Source organism: Zalophus californianus, chromosome 17, assembly GCF_009762305.2.
Source record: "Zalophus californianus isolate mZalCal1 chromosome 17, mZalCal1.pri.v2, whole genome shotgun sequence".
In the NCBI taxonomy this organism is placed as follows: Eukaryota; Metazoa; Chordata; class Mammalia; order Carnivora; family Otariidae; genus Zalophus; species Zalophus californianus.
Window position 1 is genome coordinate 47,579,553 of NC_045611.1, and position 16,474 is coordinate 47,596,026.

The window sequence follows — 16,474 nt, forward strand, 5'->3', positions numbered from 1 at the left end:
TTCTTTGTCTTATAGGGAGATTTTAGAGTGAATAGGAAACACTGTGTAAGTATTAGTGTTATTTCTCGGTCTCTGTGTCTCTGTCTCCCGGTCTGTCAAGTTCTCCCTTCTTCCGTTTCCATCTCCATCTTGTATGGCACCCTGCATCTCTTGCAGACCCGTCCTGTGTATCTCTGGGCTTCTGTCTTTTTCTCTGCCTTGGTTTCTCTGTCTCTCTGTCGTCAGGCTGTCGTCCGGCCCTTACCCCGGGACACAATTTCTCCCAATTTCTAGCCACTCTAAGGATGAAGGTAGAACTAGTCAGTTCGGTGTCTCCTTTGAGCCAGACCTCCCTTCTCCCCAACCTAGGGGGGCTGCCCTCCTCCCTGTAATTCAGCTCAGGCAGGTTTGAATCTTTTATAAAGATACTTTATTAGAAAATGATGAAAACAGCCTCCAAAAGGGCGCGCAATAGAACGAGGCAAGCTCTTCTCCTTCCCCTTGCGTTTCTCTGCCTCTGGGGGCGCAGACCAGGTCAAGATGGGGGTTGGGGGTTGGGGGCTGGGGAGGCGAGCGTGAGGGCGATGGGATGGGGGCACAGCGGAACGAGCCGGGGACGGGGGCACCTCCCGGCCGGCCTCCCCGCTCACTCGCGAAGCTGGAAGGGCCGTGGCGTCAGCGCATGCGCAGGCACAGCTGGAAAGGCCGCGGTAAGTTGCCCAGCCCGGAGCTGAGCGGCGTCAGGTCGATGTCCTCGGGCGCCCCCAGCGGCTGCAGCGAGAAGCTCTGCAGGATGGCGCTGAGGTAGAGGAAGAGCTCCATGCGCGCCAGCGACTCGCCCAGGCACAGTCGGCGACCTGCGGGGGTGGGAGGGTGCGGAGGGGCGGCGAGATAAGATGGGGGTGGGGGGCTCCAGTCGCAAATTCTCGAAGAACATACGAAGCTAATGACTGGAGACGTCACAGAGCCACCCTTCTAAAGGTCTGGGAAAGACGCATTAAGTAAATCCGGGGCCAAAAAGGATCCGGCCGATACAAGGACAAGTTCATGGGTTCGAACTCTGACACTGCCATTACTAGTTCTGTGCTCTTGGGCAAGCCAGTTTCTGGGTATTTAAAATGGGGATGATAAAAATAAAATAAAATAAAATAAATGATAGTGGTGCTTCATTAGGTTGTTGTGAATGCTAAATGCAGGTAAAGAAATGAGAATATAATGCCAGGTAGGTCATACTGCGTGTCACATGTTACTCTAGGCACTATACTGATATTAATTAATTTAATCCTAACAATTCCAAGAGGTGGGCCTTGGAATTCTATCTATCATTCTCCATTTTATAGATGTGGAAGTTGAGGCACAGAGAGGTGAAGTAACATATTCAAGGCCATCATAGCTAGGAGATGACAGAGCTGGGGGTCTGGCTGGAAAACCTAACTCTTAGCCACCACTCTAATAGCTCTTCTTAAAAGTAGCGCCTGGCACACGGTAGGCAATATGGTAGGTGGCTTATTATTATTATTCCTCCCTCCTCCTTTTTATTTCTGCCACTGGGTTAAACAGGAAAGGTTTTTTTCAGCAGGATAAAGACCAAAGCCGAGGAAACTAGAACTGCTCACCTGCGCCACCCAGTGGGGAGACTGACGGTGACTGCTTCCAAGTTGAATTAATATCCTACTTCCCCCTCCTCCCTTCACAAGGATTTTAGCCGTTATCTGCCTATAGGAGCAGAGTTGGGAGGGAGAACAAACGTCTCCGCACATCCAAAGCTGAGGATGCGGTGGGATGAAGAAACGAGAGGGTTTGGAGAGTGGAATGAGGAACGAGGAATGTAGGTAGGAATATAGGACCCAAAAGACCCTGACTCTTGTCCCCATGGCTCTCACCAGCTGAGAAAGGCATGAAGGCAGGGTTCTTCTTGAAGGACTGATTGGCATCCAGAAAATGCTCAGGGTTGAATTCCTGGGGCGTCAGGAACTGGCTGGGATCATAGTGGACGGTGTTAAGGAGGGTGATGATATCCGTGCCCTGTGTGGGTGGGGAGGCAGAATCAGTGGGGGCAGAAGGTCTGGGAGATTCTCAAGCTGAAATTTCACTCCACAGGGCTGGAGGCCCCCGGAACTTGATAAAGGGTCATGGAGCCTAGGACTGCCAACAGGGATTCAGGAAATGCATGTCGCTGTCTGGAGTTACAAGTGATGGGTGCTGGAAACTGTGTTGACAGGGATGGGGGATACCTCCCCTTGTCAGAGCAGATTTGGGGTTTCTGGGAAGAGGGAGAGTTCTCTCAGAACAGTGTTTAGGCACAGCGGGTCCCCAGGATGAAGTCTTAGACCCTGGAGATGCTGGAGAGGGGTCCTAGGAAGGGGAGCTGTATTGGGGAAGGGGTCTGAGGTTCAGGTCAGGGTCAGTCCATTATAGTACTGAATAGGTCCTGGGAAGGGGCTGAGGTTCTGGATTTAAGAGCTTCAGATGTCTGTTGCTAGGGCTTGGGATGCCAGTCACTAAGGCCCGGGGTACTGATGGCTAGGGCCTGGGAGCCTCCTTGCTAGAGACCCGGATGCCATTCCCAAGTCTGGGATGCCTCTTCCTAGTGTGCCAGACGTCCATTGCCAGGTGCCCAGCACACCTTGGGTATCAGGAAGCCGCGAAAGGCCGTGTCCCGAGTGACGCGGTGGGGCAAGTTCATGGGGATGATGTCTGCGAAGCGCTGCACCTCGTGGATCACCGCGTCTGTATAAGGCATGGCCGCTCGGTCCTCCAGCGCCGGCAGCCGCGCGCGACCCACCACGCGGTCGATCTCCTCCTGTACGCGGGCTGGAGGTGGAGGGGGGAGCGTTAGTCAAGGGTACCAGTGGGCTCGACTGGGCTCCCAGTTGTGTGCATGTGTGCATGTGTGTGTGGGGGTCCAGCCTACGCTTCCCAGTAGGGACGCCGCTACAGAGATGCCTGTGATGGTTAGCAGGAGCCTCGAAGGGAAGGGTTGGTTTGGGAGACGTAGGTGAGAGTGAAAATTAGGTTGGTGCCAGGGCTCCTAGGGGCGGGGTTGTGCGGGCGGGGCTTAGGGGCTGCCTGGAGTCCAAGTCCCGGATGGGACAGCGGGCGGGGTTCGAGGACCAGGCCGGAGGGAGGGTGGGTCGAGTGGGTAGGCTGTACGAAAGCCCGGAGAGATCGGGGGTGGGGCAGGCGGTATGGACCGTAATAGACTCAGTGCCGGACGCCAGGGTTTCGGGATCCGCCCAGAGGCGGGGTTTGGAGCGGTGGGGTCCCAGACCGTGCTGTGTGGGCGGGTGGTCAGACAGGGAGGGTCAGACTGATGGTTCCTGGCTGGCCCTGTGGCTGAGGCTCGGGGCCAGGCTCTAGCCGACTGTGAGATAGGGGCGCTGAGGCCGGACGCGTGCTGTGTGGTCAGGGTCAGGGGTGGGCCGCAAAGCAAGACCACGAGGGCGGCGTCCGGGTTCCGGCCGACTGTGTGGACCGCGGGAGCCTATGGATGGGGTGGGCTTCCGTGTGGATTTGTGGGTTTGGCTGGGGGTCTCAGGCGTAAACTGGAGGCCTGGGCTCTCTGGCATGCTGGGCGGGGCCGTGCCCATTGGTTGTGGGCGGGGCTTAGAGGTAGGCGAGTTGAGGCTCGTGGGGCCCGAGTGCCGAGCAGGTATGCCCCGCGGCGCTGTGTGCAGGATCTCCCGGCCAGGCTTGGGGCGCACGCACCTTGCACTTTTGGGTACTTCATGAGCACTAGGAAGGAGTGGCGCAGTGTGGTGCCCACGGTCTCGGTGCCGCCAAAGAGCAGGTTATGTGTGGTCATCAGCAGGGTATCCATGTGGAAGTGGCTGTGCGGGTCCTGCTTCTCCTGCGGGGGTTGAGGGGTGGGGATATGAGCCCGGGCCGGATCACTGACCACAGGCTCGGAGTCTGTGCGACCCGCTCCCCACAGATCTGCACGACTCCTGCTGGGTGTGTCCGTTCAATCCCTCCCCTGTTTAACTTTCTTTCCTCGGGGAAGCTGGGGAGCGCGGAAGGACCGGGTAGAGAAAATCTCAGCCGCAGGGCCCACGATTAACAGATCCTTAAGGACTTCTTAATGAGCTGTTAATTGGCGGTGGGCCCCCGAGTGGCCAGGTGTTCCAACTTCACTCCCCAGATGTAGGGAGACCGGTCTCAAACCCGCTCAACCCGGGATCCTCGTTGGTTTGAGGCTGAGGGAAGCAGGTCAGACTAGAAATGCGACTTCCAGGCCAGGCTTACTTGTGCCATCTTGTTGAGAAAGCAATCGATGAAATCCCGGGGAGAGCTGGGGTCGAGGGAGTCCTGGTGGTCGCGGACGCTGCGGGCGATGAGGTCCTTCATGCACCTGTAGTTCTGGAAAAGGCGTCGGTGCGGCCCGGGTACCCAGTCCAGGAGACTCGGAAAGATGTTGTACAACTGGGGATGAGGGAGAGTCGGAGGGGTTTGAAGGATCAGGGAGGGCGCGCACGCGCGCGTGTGTGTTTGTGTGGAGGGGTTGTCAGTGAGGTCAGGGTGGAGCAGATAGGCACGGGCGGGGTTTTGTGGGTCAGCTGGGTTCTGGTGAGACCGAGGTGGGGCGGGGGCCCTGCGTGTCTGTGGCAACTCGGTGCGGAGACTGACCTTGGCTAGACAGCTTAGGGCGATGCGGGGGCGGAACCAGACGGGAAGGGGCGGGGCCAAGGAGAGTCCAACGCATCCTCTCCCCGCACACTGTTTCCCCGTTTCCCAGGACTGGATGAACCCCAACCCTGTCCCGCCCAACCTGGGCCTCCTGACCTCTCCCCAAGGGCCGCTCATGATTTGGAAGTTGTCATTGATGAGGCGGATTATGGTGAGCAGACGCTCATCGTCGTAGTCAAAGCGGCTGCCGAAGATCACAGAGCAGATAATGTTGGACACGGAGCGGCTGAGCACAAACGTGGGGTCGAAGGGCTTGCCTGAGAGTGAGGGGCGGAGTGGGTCAGGGGGCGCGTTGTGCAACACCCCAGACCCCGGGCGGCACTAGAGCGCACGACATCCAACCCAACCATTCCAGTGTGACTCGCAGCACAGAGCAAATGGTCTTGGCCACCTGACCTTCAGCGGAACACCCCGAGTCCTTGGCAACACACCAGGAAGGACAGAACCCACAACATCCTTCGGCACAATGACAACACACCAAACAACGGAACAGGCCATTCTTCACGATACAACACACAGCACACACCACACAAAACAACATACATACAATACACAACACCATACAATCGCACAGTCAGTGCCTGACAACACTACGACCTCACCCAGCAATGGCAGAGCAACACGACACCCGACACCCAATGATCCCATGACTGAACAGATCACAGACAATAACACATTAGCCATCACAACAACAGCATGGCCCAGGAAACTGAGTCTGGAGTTAGATCGACATAGTTTGGATTTTGGCTTGGCCGCTCAGTTTCCGTGTGGCGGCTGGACCCCTCACTTGTACATCAGCTCCAACTCCTGCCGCAGCAGTAGCTGCTTCTCGTGGATGAGCTGGAACCAGTCCACCATGAGGGTGTCCTCGGAGGCATCTGCAGAGAGGGGGCGCCGGGATGAACCGACTTCCCTTCTCTGAGCCTTGGTTTTCTCGTCTGTAAAATGGGCTTGATGACAGTCTTCTCCTCATGGAGCTGTTGTAAGGAGTCAGTAAAAGTGTGACTGGCTAAGGGCCTGGCCCATCCTGAGCCTGTATGAACCACGGTGGTGTGGTAGGCTGAATAGTTGCCCCCCAAAATGTCCATGTCCTCCTCTCTAAGAGCCTGTGAACACGAGATTAAGTTAAGGATTTTGAGATGCGGCGATTATTCTGGTTTATCCACATGGGCCTAATGTAATCACAAGGGAGGCAGAAGGGTCTGAGTAAGGAAAGGGACGCATTGGTGGAGAGAGAGGGAGAAAGAGAGAGAAGAGAGGGAGAGGTTTTGGAAGATGCTATGTTGCTGGCTTTGAGGGTAGGGGAAAGTGTCACAAGGCAAGGATGCAGGGCGCCTCTAGAGGCTGGAAAAGGCAAGGAAATGGATTGTGCCCTAGAGCTTCCAGAAGGAGCCTGCCCTGCCAACCCGTTTTAGTTTTATGGACTTCCAGAACTGTAAGAGAATAAATTTGTGTTGCTTTAAGTCACTAAGTTTGTGGGGTTTTTTGTTTTAAATAGCAGCCATAGGAAACTAACTCAGGCAGTCATTATTGCTTTATTTACATCATATCATTTAATCCCTGAAGCATCACTGGCCACATTTCCCCCCTCAAAAGCCAGCAAGATTTGGAGATCAGGGTAGAGGGCTGTTTACTTCTCCGCTTCAGTTACTTCTCCTGTAAATTGGGGTTTATAATAGGATCTCCTTCACAAAGTTCTTGGAACAGTGCTGCTATATGGTAGGCACCATGTAAGTGCTGGTTACTTTTATTTTTATTTTTTAAGTAGGCTCCATGCCCAGCATGGAGCCCAATGCAGGGCTTGAACTCACGACCCTGAGATCAAGACCTGAGCTGAGGGGCGCCTGGGTGGCTCAATTGGTTAAACGTCTGCCATCGGCTCAGGTCATGATCCCAGGGACCTGGGATCAAGCCCCACGTCGGGCTCCCTGCCCAATGGGGAGCCTGCTTCTCCCTCTCCCTCTGCTGACCCCCTACTTGTGTTCTCTCTCTCTGTCAAATAAATAAATAAAATCTTTAAAAAAAAAAAAAAGACCCGAGCTGAGATCAAGAGTCAGATGCCTAACCAACTGAGCTACTCAGGTGCCCCAAGTGTTGGTTATTTTTAATTTTTTTTCATGGGTGCACAGCTTTGACCTGGGTTCACGTCCAGCTTTGCCACTTCCTGGGCACGTAAGAAATCTTTCTGGGCCTCAGGTTTATCGCTTGTAATAACTTCCCAGGGTTTCAGGGGAGGTGAGATGGGTCTCCAGGTCCCCAGGAAGCACTCAGTAAATGGGCATTAGTGTGTTGAGTGTGGACCTTAGACACAGGTTTAAATCTTGGCTCCTCCACTGACTAGCTTTATTATTTCAAGCCAGTTAGTTGACCTTTCTGTGCCTCTGTTTCCTCATCTGCAAAATGGATCGTTCAGAGGCTTAAGGGGCTTATGAGTGAAAGTGTGTTTAACACAGGGCCCCACAAGTAGTGCGTTCTCAAGAGTGTCATCATCTTCCACCACAATTATACAAACTGCATTCAAAATACCACACGGAGGGGTGCCTGGGTGCCTCAGTCGGTTAAATGTCTACCTTCTGCTCAGGTCACGGTCCCGGAGTCCCCCTGATCGAGTCCCACGTGGGGCTCCTCGCTCAGCAGGGAGTCTGCTTCTCCCTCTGCCCCTCCCCCTCTCATGTTCTCTCTCTCTCTCTCTCTCTCTCTCTCTCAAATACATAGATAAAATCTTTTTTTTTTTTTTTGACACAGAGAGACAGCGAGGGAGGGAACACAAGCAGGGGGAGTGGGAGAGGGAGAAGCAGGCTTCCCGTGGAGCAAGGAGCCCAATGCGGGGCTCGATCCCAGGACCCTGGGATCATGACCTGAGCCGAAGGCAGCCCCTTAACGACTGGGCCACCCAGGCGCCCCTACATAAATAAAATCTTTTAAAAAATAAATAAAAAATAAAAATCTTTCCTTTAAAAAAATACCACACAGAGGGGGTGTCTGGGTGGCTCCGTGGGTTAAGTGGTGGACTCCTGTTTTCTGCTCAGGTCATGATCTCAAGGTCAGGAGATCAAGCCCCGTGTGTGTCACCGCACTCAGCAGGGAGCCGGCTTGAAGATTCTCTCCTTCTCCCCTCCCTGCCCACTCTCTCTCCCTCCCTCCCTCTCTCTCTCTGATAAATAAATCTTAAAAAAACAAAAAACAAAAACCACCCAGAGACAGCAACAGAGAGGCCGCCCCATAACTTATCCGGTCACCATTACCTCAAGGAACACAGCACCAGAAGCCGATCCACCTCCAGGGGGCGCCACTCTTACTGCAGGCCAAGTGAGGAGCCTCCAGGGGTTTTGAGCTGGTGCCCACACTATCTGGCCAGTCCTGACTACTAAGTAGGATGGGTGTGAGTTAGGGAGTATCTACTGCGTTTGGGGACCCCGACCTTCAGTTTTCTTTAGCTCTGCCAGCAGGAAGCTGCTTTCCTCCTGGATCCGCTCCTCAATGCTCCTCTTTCCCATCCCGAAGTTCCGCAGAATCTGGACAGAGAACCTCCTCAGGACCTTCCACCGGTCCCCGTTGGAGAAGGCGATACCTGGAGAGAGGAGAGGGGCCAGCTCAACTGATGCACTTGTCCCCAAGACTACTGCTATCCGAGTCCCCTTTCCTGGTGTTTGCTGGGAGAGAGGCTGAGAATTTGGAATCTACCCGCTCCTGGGAAGTCCTACCTAACCCTCCAGGCTAGGTCAGGTGCCACCTCTGAGCTTCCATAGGGCTCTGGGCTTCCTCACCATAGTCCTTATCACTCTGCCTCTGTTTCCCTCAACACAGACCTGATCACTGTGGATTATCACAGTCTGGCCATCGGGCTATCTCCTTTTCTAAGCTGTGAAGGTGGGGTGGGAGTGGAAGGAGGGAGGGGCTGTCTTGGTCACCACTATGTCCCCAGCTTTGCCCTCACAGAGCTTACCACATGGGAGATGTTGGTGAATGCTTATTATTTAATGAAAGCACAAATAAGGGAGAAAGGAGAAATAAACACTGAGACATTGGGACCTCATCCAGGAACAAGACAGACCCTGTTCTCTTCTTTCCCTGGACTCAGGGTCTTTGCCCAGGCTGGTCCTTCTTCCAGAACACTCTTCACCTTCTGTCTGCTCCTGACTGGTGATCTTCATCTTTTAGGTCTCAACTTAGAGGTCCCTTCCTCCAGGAAGCCCTTGCTGGCCCTCCCTCCCTGCCTGGCTCATGTGCTTCCTCTGGGCTCCCAAAGTTTCCCTGCATCCCCATCCCAGCCCTGACCACTGTAGGTGGTCATAGTCTGTTGATGGGACTACAGTGGGATAAGGTCTCCGATGTGTTTATCTCTGATTTCCCTGGAGCAAGCAGAGAACTAGATGCTAAAGAAGAAAAAAATCTCAGTGATTGCCTTGTATTTTCTGCATTATCTCATTGACTTGTAACAACTTTCTCATGCTAGCTGACTCAGGGTCAGAGAGAGGAAGCCACTTGTCCAGTGGTACATAGCCAGTAAGCAGCAGAACCCTGTTGTTTGTTACCCTCTGTACTATGTATTGAAGAATTAGATGGTAGCTATTTTTAGTAACAGATAATGTATGTATCCAGATGTTCTCTGTGAGAAAGTAGCAAGGTGACTTTCTCAATTGCTCTGTGTCCCCCTCCTTGCATTTGGTGTACGTGGACTGGTGAGGTCATAAGATCAAGCCCAGGAAGGGGACATGAAAGTAGAAAGTGTATTCAATACACAATAGTGGGTTTTTGCTTTTAAACAGAGCTCTTTACGTCCAAATTCTGGAGCAGCTGGGACTCATCTAGTCAAGGGGACAGGGGGAGCCCTAGGGCTTCTTTAGGGGGAGAAGAATAGTCCAAGGTGCAAGCCTCCAGGATCTCCTTTTCAATCAGAGCAACTTTCTGCCAACTTACTCTCTCTCTCTCCTTTGTCATTTATTGGGCCCCGTCATACATGGCTTCTTTTGAATAAATGACTAATGTTAAAAAAAAAAAAAAGAAAACCCACAAGACTAGGTGATTTCCAAACCTAAGGAGGACAGGATATTGAGATAGAAGAGGTTTGAAGTTGATGTAAGTGGCTGGGTGGGTGGATTTGGGTTTGGCTTTGGATGGGGATGACAATGGGCAATGGGGGGCGGTTATGGGACTCATGATAAAATTGGGTTTGAGGTTGCCAGTGGGAATGGAGTTGTGTAGAATGGGGAGGACTGGTAGATTGGGGTTGAGATTGAGCTTGGGCTTGGGTAGATATGGGCCAGGGTTGGTTTTGGTGATGGTAGTTTGATTAGGGTTGAAAATAGAACTGGGGACTGAAAACTTCAATAGGTGATTGAGAGAAGATAGGGTGGGGAAGAAAAATGGTGGTAGAGTTCAGTTTGACTAAAGGGTTAGGATGGGGTTGATAACAGATTTTTTTTAAAGATTTTATTTATTTATTTGAGAGAGAGAGAATGAGAGATAGAGAGCATGAGAGGGAAGAGGGTCAGAGGGAGAAGCAGATTCCCCGCCGAGCAGGGAGCCCGATGTGGGACTCGATCCCGGGACTCCAGGGTCATGACCTGAGCCGAAGGCAGTCGCTGAACCAACTGAGCCACCCAGGCGCCCTTGATAACAGATTTTAAAGTGGAGACTGGGAGAGGGTTCATAATGGAAATGGAGGAAGGGAGAAGAATCAGCGTTGCAGATACAGATGAAGTTGATTTTGGAATGGGGAACACGGAGGTAGGGTTGATGAGGACTGAGTTGAGGTGGGCAATGTGGGCTGGGCCAGATAATTTGGCCACCTGACTGAGATGGAAACTTGATGATGCGGTTAGGCTAGAGGTAGGGATTGGGATGAGAATGGGGTTGGAGTTGGATGGAGGTGGGGATTGGTGTGGAAGTGCATTTCAAGATGGTGGTGGGATGTGGGGATAGGGAAGGTGAAACAGACTACCTGGACTAGCCCTGTCTGGCGCCATCCTGGCTGGTGTAATTGGTGAGATCAGTGGCCCTGAGTGTCACTAAAATTGGGAGGACAGTCCCCCACCCTTACCCCCTCCCTGGGTGTGGAATGAGTTGGGGTGGAGAAGACGGGGGGCGGGCAGGCTTACCGTTGCCCTTAGTGAAGTTGAAAAAGACAGGGTAGTCGCCACGGCCACTGAAATCCTCCCCTTGGTCCACAAGGGCCTCCTTCACAGCTTGGTACCCGCTGAGGACAACCACGCGCCTGGGCCCCAGGTGCACTGTGTACACTGAGCCATACTCCTTGCTCAGCTGGGAGTAGGAAGACAGACATCACAGGGGGGTCTGGGGCCCTGAGACCCCTCCCCTAGTTACTCCCCCCTCCTCCAAGCCTAGGTCCTTGCACCTTGGTGAGAGAAGTCAGCATGTCTTGGGAGCGCAGCTGCAGCAGGTTTCCCAAGAATGGGAGGGGCCTGGGGCCTGGAGGCAGCCGGCCCTTGCCCCTGGATGTGAGGATCAGGAACAGACTGGTGAGAGCCAGGAGCCCGAGCAAGACGGCTATGCTCAGACTGTCCATGGTGAAAGCATCTGCAAGCATCTGGGGGGCAGAGGGGAAAAGGGCAGGACCGGGAAGGGAGTGGGATCCCTTCACTCCGCATCTCCTGGGACTTGCCTTCCCCAGGCCCTAGAAGTAAGGGCAGGTGAAGAGAAGAAAGGAGGTAGGGAGAGTCAGGGACAGGGAAAGGCCAGGGATTGAGGGAAGAGAAGTGGAGAGGAGGGGAGGGAGAGAGAGAGAGGACACGGAGACAGGCAGACAATAGAGGCAGAGACAGTCAAAATACAACGAGACCGCCAGTAAGACAGACAGCAACAGAGACAGACGGAGAGACAGAGAGAGACACATGGAGATAATGAGGGATATGGAAAAACCAAGTGAGATATCTGAGTACCTGTAGATGTCCGCCTATCATCTGTCTGTCTGTCTATCATCATCTATCATGAGACCGAATCTCTCACAGAGACAGTGATAAGAGATAGAGAGACACGGGTAGAGACAGACAAATGAAGACACAGAGCTAGAGAAAGACAGAAGACAGAGATGGAGAGACAGAGAGACACATACTTCCTGAGAGACATACAGACGGACATGGAAAGAGAAAGGGCAGGACAGAGAGACAGAGCTAAACAGAGACTGAGGGGGAGAAAGAGAGAGTGACAGAAAGGAGAGATGCACTGAGACAGACACACAGACACACACACGGAACATTAGACAGAGACACGCAGAGACAGAGACCAAGGCAGACCGGAGACAGGGAAGGGGGCAGAAGCAGAAGCGGAAGTGGAGGGAAAAGAACCAGGGGTTCTGACCCCAGGGGCTCAGTCCACAGAGAGATGCCACCTTCTGGGTAAAGCACCAGTACCGAGGTCCTGGTGCCCAGCTCCCCTGCAGGCTCTAAAACACGTGTCAAGGGAATGAACACAGAGCCAGAGAAATCCCCAGAAAGACAAGCCCAGGGGCCTTGAGAACCCTTGGAGGAGGTGACAAGGGAGAGCCCCGCCAGTCTTAGCGACAGATGGAGCCGGTGACCCCTCTCTTGAAAGTCATCCTCCTCTGTGACCTGCACCTGGTCCTTTACCTGCTGAGTGGAGGTGTGATCTGCTCCAGTTCTGTGCCGGGCAGCTCTGGGTATGCCTGAGGGGTGGGGGCTGCCCTTAAATCATCTCTGTCCACACCCCCTGCCCTCCCCTGCGCCGTTTTCACAGTGACTTTTAATCCCTTCTCTTTTCCTGCCTTACCTTGCGAATGGCAGCCAGCTGGAGTGATGCCTCGGGTGGGCACCCTCCAGTGGCCTCTTTGAGGCTGACCTCAGCTCTCCTTACTGTGGCCAGGAGTGGCCATTTGCCCTGCAGTAGCAAAATCTTTTCCATTCTTTTCTTCAAAGATTTTATTTATTTATTTGAGAGAGAGAGAGAGAGAGAGAGAGGGTGTGAGCGGGGAGAAGGGGAGGGAGAAGGGGTATCTGAAGCGGGCTCCATGACCAGAGTGTGCTTGACACCGGGCTCCATCTCATGACCCTGAGATCATGACCTGAGCTGAAATCAAGAATCAGAGGCTTAACTAACTGAGCCACCCAGGTGCCCCCAAATTTTCCTTTTTTTTTTTTTTTTTTTGCCATTTGGGGTCCTGGGTCTGGTTTTGGGTCTGATCTGGGGTTTCGGGGCTTGGCAAAATGAGCCAGGGATTGGGGCAGGTCTTTTTGGTGTGTGGGGCACTTGGCTGTACTTCTCTGGGTTCAAGTGCATTTCTGCCCCTGACTGGTCACATGACCCCAGGCAAGTTCCTTTCTGTTCTGGGCTGGAGTCTCCCATTCTCTGTCTCTCGTGGTTTGTCTCTGAAATTGTGTGTGTCTCACTTTGCTTCTGCCTCTGTCTCTCTCGTCCTCCCGCCCTCTGCATCTCTGGGTCTCTCATCTCTGTCCTGTCTCTAATTCTCTCTGGGCTTTTTCTCTTTCTCTCTGCCTCCTTCTCCCTGTAAGTCTTCCTCAGTCATCGCCTCTTCCCGACTCTCTGGGAGTCTCTCTCTTTCTGTCTCTCACGCCTCCATGAGTCAGACTACAGTGAAGTGGGCTGAGATTGAGGGAGGATTTGGGGGCAGTGCAGGAGAATGGACCTCAGGTTTGTGTTTGTGTGTGTGGTTTTTTTTTAAGATTTTATTTTATTTTAGAGAGAGGGCAGAGAGAGCGTGAGTGGGGCAGGGAGGGGCAGAGGGAGAGGGAGAAAAAGAATCCCAAGCAGGCTCCACACTCTGCGTGGAGCCCGATGTGGGGCTCGATCTCACGGCCCTGAGATCATGATCTGAGCCGAAATCAAGAGTCAGATGCTTAACTGACCCAGCCACCCAGGCGCCCCTAAAGATTTTATTTTTAAGTAATCTCTATACTCAACGTGGAGCTTGAACTCATAACCCCGAGATCAAAAGTCTCATGCTCTCCCAATCGAGCCATCCGGCACCCCTGGACCTCAGATTTGAATGACTCCCCTGCTGCCTTCTGCCTACACAGTCTTCCCTCTGCTCTCCTCAGCCCCCACCAACTGTATCTGCTCTGGGTTCCTGCCCCAGACACTGGCCAGGTCAGAAGGGCAGGTTGCAAAAGCATGGATCTAGGCTAGGACTCCAGTGCTAGGAGTTAGGGTAGGGGAGAGAGCCCCTGAGGTCAAGGGTCAGGGAGGCTAGATGGAAGTGTGGGTGCTCCCACAGGTCTGTGGTTATACACCGTGTTTGCCTTTCCCATGGAGGCGAGGGAGGAAGTGCTTGAAAATCCTGGGAAACTTGACACCCCAAGTCCCAGGCACATGGCAGGATGGAGGTGGGGCTCCTGCTCTTGTGTAAGTCCCAGAGAAGCTGGTTAGGGGTGCGTCCTGGAAGAGGAGTGAAGGCTTGATTACGGGATTATATATCTCAACTTTCCCTTGGCATCTATTCCTACTTCTGGGGGAGGGGCCAGGACTGGATCCATCCGAAGCCTGTAAGTTACTTTTCAGTGACCCTAGAATTAGGTAGAGAGGGTCCTGATGGGGCTGCCTCACTGGGGAGCTGGCATTCATGAGAAGGGTTTTTTTTTTTTTAAAGATTTTATTTATTTATTTAATTGACACACACACACACAGAGAGAGAGAGAGAGAGAGAGAGAGAGAGAGAGAGACAGCGTGAGAGGGAACACAAGCAGGCGGAGTGGGAGAGGGAGAAGCAGGCTTCTGGCCGAGCAGGGAGCCCAATGCAGGGCTTGATCCCAGGACCCCGGGATCATGACCTGAGCTGAAGGCAGTCGCTTAACCAACTGAGCCACCCAGGCACCCCATGAGAAGGGGTTTTAGGGGGCTTTGAGTTCTTCTTATAGTCTGACTTGCTCTCCTGCTACAGAGAAAATGTTGGGTAGGGAGGGCTGTGTTGTAGGGTTTCTCAACCTTGGTACTATTGATGTTAGGGCTGGGTAATTCTTTGTGTGTGTGTGTGGGGGGCTGTCCTGCGCATGGTAGGATGTTTAGCTGTATGTCGGGTCTCTACCCATCTCTCTGATGCCAAAACTGAAATTAGAATTTGACCTAGATGCAAGCTAGATGGTTCTAAAAGGTTCCAGAAGTGGTCTCGCATTTTTGCCTATAAGCCATTCTACAGTGAAGGGGGCACAGGGGAAGGTTACTATATGGTCAATAAATATGACACCAAAGAGCTAGGGTTTAGGGTAATTAATGAGGGAAATGATGTTAAAGAGTTTCAGAAGTCCCTTTTATTATCTAATTAAAAGCTTTCATGCAGTGGAAAGATACTAAGGAAGATTAAAAATGGCAAATATTTGTTTTTTTATTTTTTATTTTTTTTAAAGATTTTATTTATTTGAGAGAGAGAATGAGATAGAGAGCATGAGAGGGGAGAGGGTCAGAGGGAGAAGCAGACTCCCTGCTGAGCAGGGAGCCCGATGCAAGACTCGATCCCGGGACTCCTGGATCATGACCTGAGCTGAAGGCAGTCGCTTAACTAACTGAGCCACCCAGGCGCCCCAAAATGGCAAGTAGTTGAAGAGTCTTAACAAATTATAAATTTTGAAATACTTTGTGAAGTGTAGAGAAGTTGTGGAGTACAGAGAGGTTTTGGTTATCCTTCACCTAGCTTTCTCTCATGAGGACATCTTGCAAAATCATGGTATGATGAGCAAAACTAAGAAATTAGCATTGGTACAACACTACTGACTACAGACTTTATTTAGATTTATCAATTCTTCCATGAATGTCCTTTATCTATTCCAAGATGTCATCTAGAATCTCACATTGTGTTTAGTTTTTGTGTCTTCTAAGGCTCCTCCAATTTATGAATATTTGTAAATTCCCCATTGTATATTCTTTTTTATTTTTATATTTTTTTATTTAAAAAATTTTTTAGATTTTTAAAATTTATTCGAGAGAGAGAGACAGAGATAATGAGAGAGAGAGAGCACAAGTGGGGAGGAGAGGGAGAAGCAGGCTCCCCATAGAGCAGGGAGCCTAATGCAGGACTCGATCCCAGGACCCTGGGATCATGACCCGAGCTGAAGGCAGACGCCCAACCGCCTGAGCCACCCAGGCACCCCCCATTGTATATTCTTAGAATGCAGGTTTTTTTGAAGTTCATTTATTTAAGTAATCTCTATACCCAGTGTGGGGCTCTTGAACTCCTGACCCTGAGATCAAGAGTCACATGCTACACCTCCCTTCCGACCGAGCCAGACAGGCAGCTCTTAGAATGCAAATTTTTAAAAATTTTGTTTTGGGGGCCTGGGTGACTCAGTCAGTTAAGTGTCTGACTCTTGATCTCATCCCAGGTCTTGATCTCAGGGTCGTGGTTTCAAGTCCGCATTGAAAGCGTTTATCTCATACCCAAATCCTCCCAACTTCTGATTCCTTTGAAAATCCAGAGCTGTGTTCTTTGGGGTCCCCCATCCTCACTCCCTAACACACAGCATCCAGTATGGATGGCATACTGGATGGCATTCATGTCAATTCCTCAACCTTTCATGACCCTGAAACTTTAAAAAGGTTATCAGTCAATTAATTTGCTGAATGTGCCACCCATTCTCTCAGGAAGAGCGGGGGGAGATGTTGGGCAGCCTCAAATCTACAAAGTCATGAACTGGAGAGAAAAGAAACTGAAGGGCAGACAGAGGAGAGGTAAAGAACAGGACTAAAAGTTTTAGTAGGAAAAGTTTTTGCAACTGCTTGGCATGGGCACTGACCAGCAGCCTTTGATAGTAAGTATGACTGTGCCAGAACCTAGTGGGTGATTGCCAGTGTTAGAGCTGCTGATTTTTTAAATGATTTTATT

The 16,474-nt window shown here is 52.0% G+C and overlaps 1 protein-coding gene across 1 annotated transcript; it reads right to left on the minus strand.

The window, feature by feature from the left end:
- Positions 1–266: 266 nt before the first annotated feature.
- Positions 267–12,333, minus strand: LOC113936018 (cytochrome P450 2F5). The gene is made up of 10 exons (XM_027618839.1): positions 12,255–12,333; positions 11,024–11,215; positions 10,767–10,929; positions 8,087–8,236; positions 4,762–4,922; positions 4,225–4,401; positions 3,688–3,829; positions 2,606–2,793; positions 1,863–2,004; positions 267–836 (listed from the first exon to the last, which is right to left on the minus strand). Exons 2-10 carry the CDS (start codon positions 11,213–11,215, stop codon positions 655–657), a joined length of 1,497 nt encoding a protein of 498 aa, XP_027474640.1. The 5' UTR covers positions 12,255–12,333; the 3' UTR covers positions 267–654.
- Between the last annotated feature and the right edge of the window lie 4,141 nt (positions 12,334–16,474).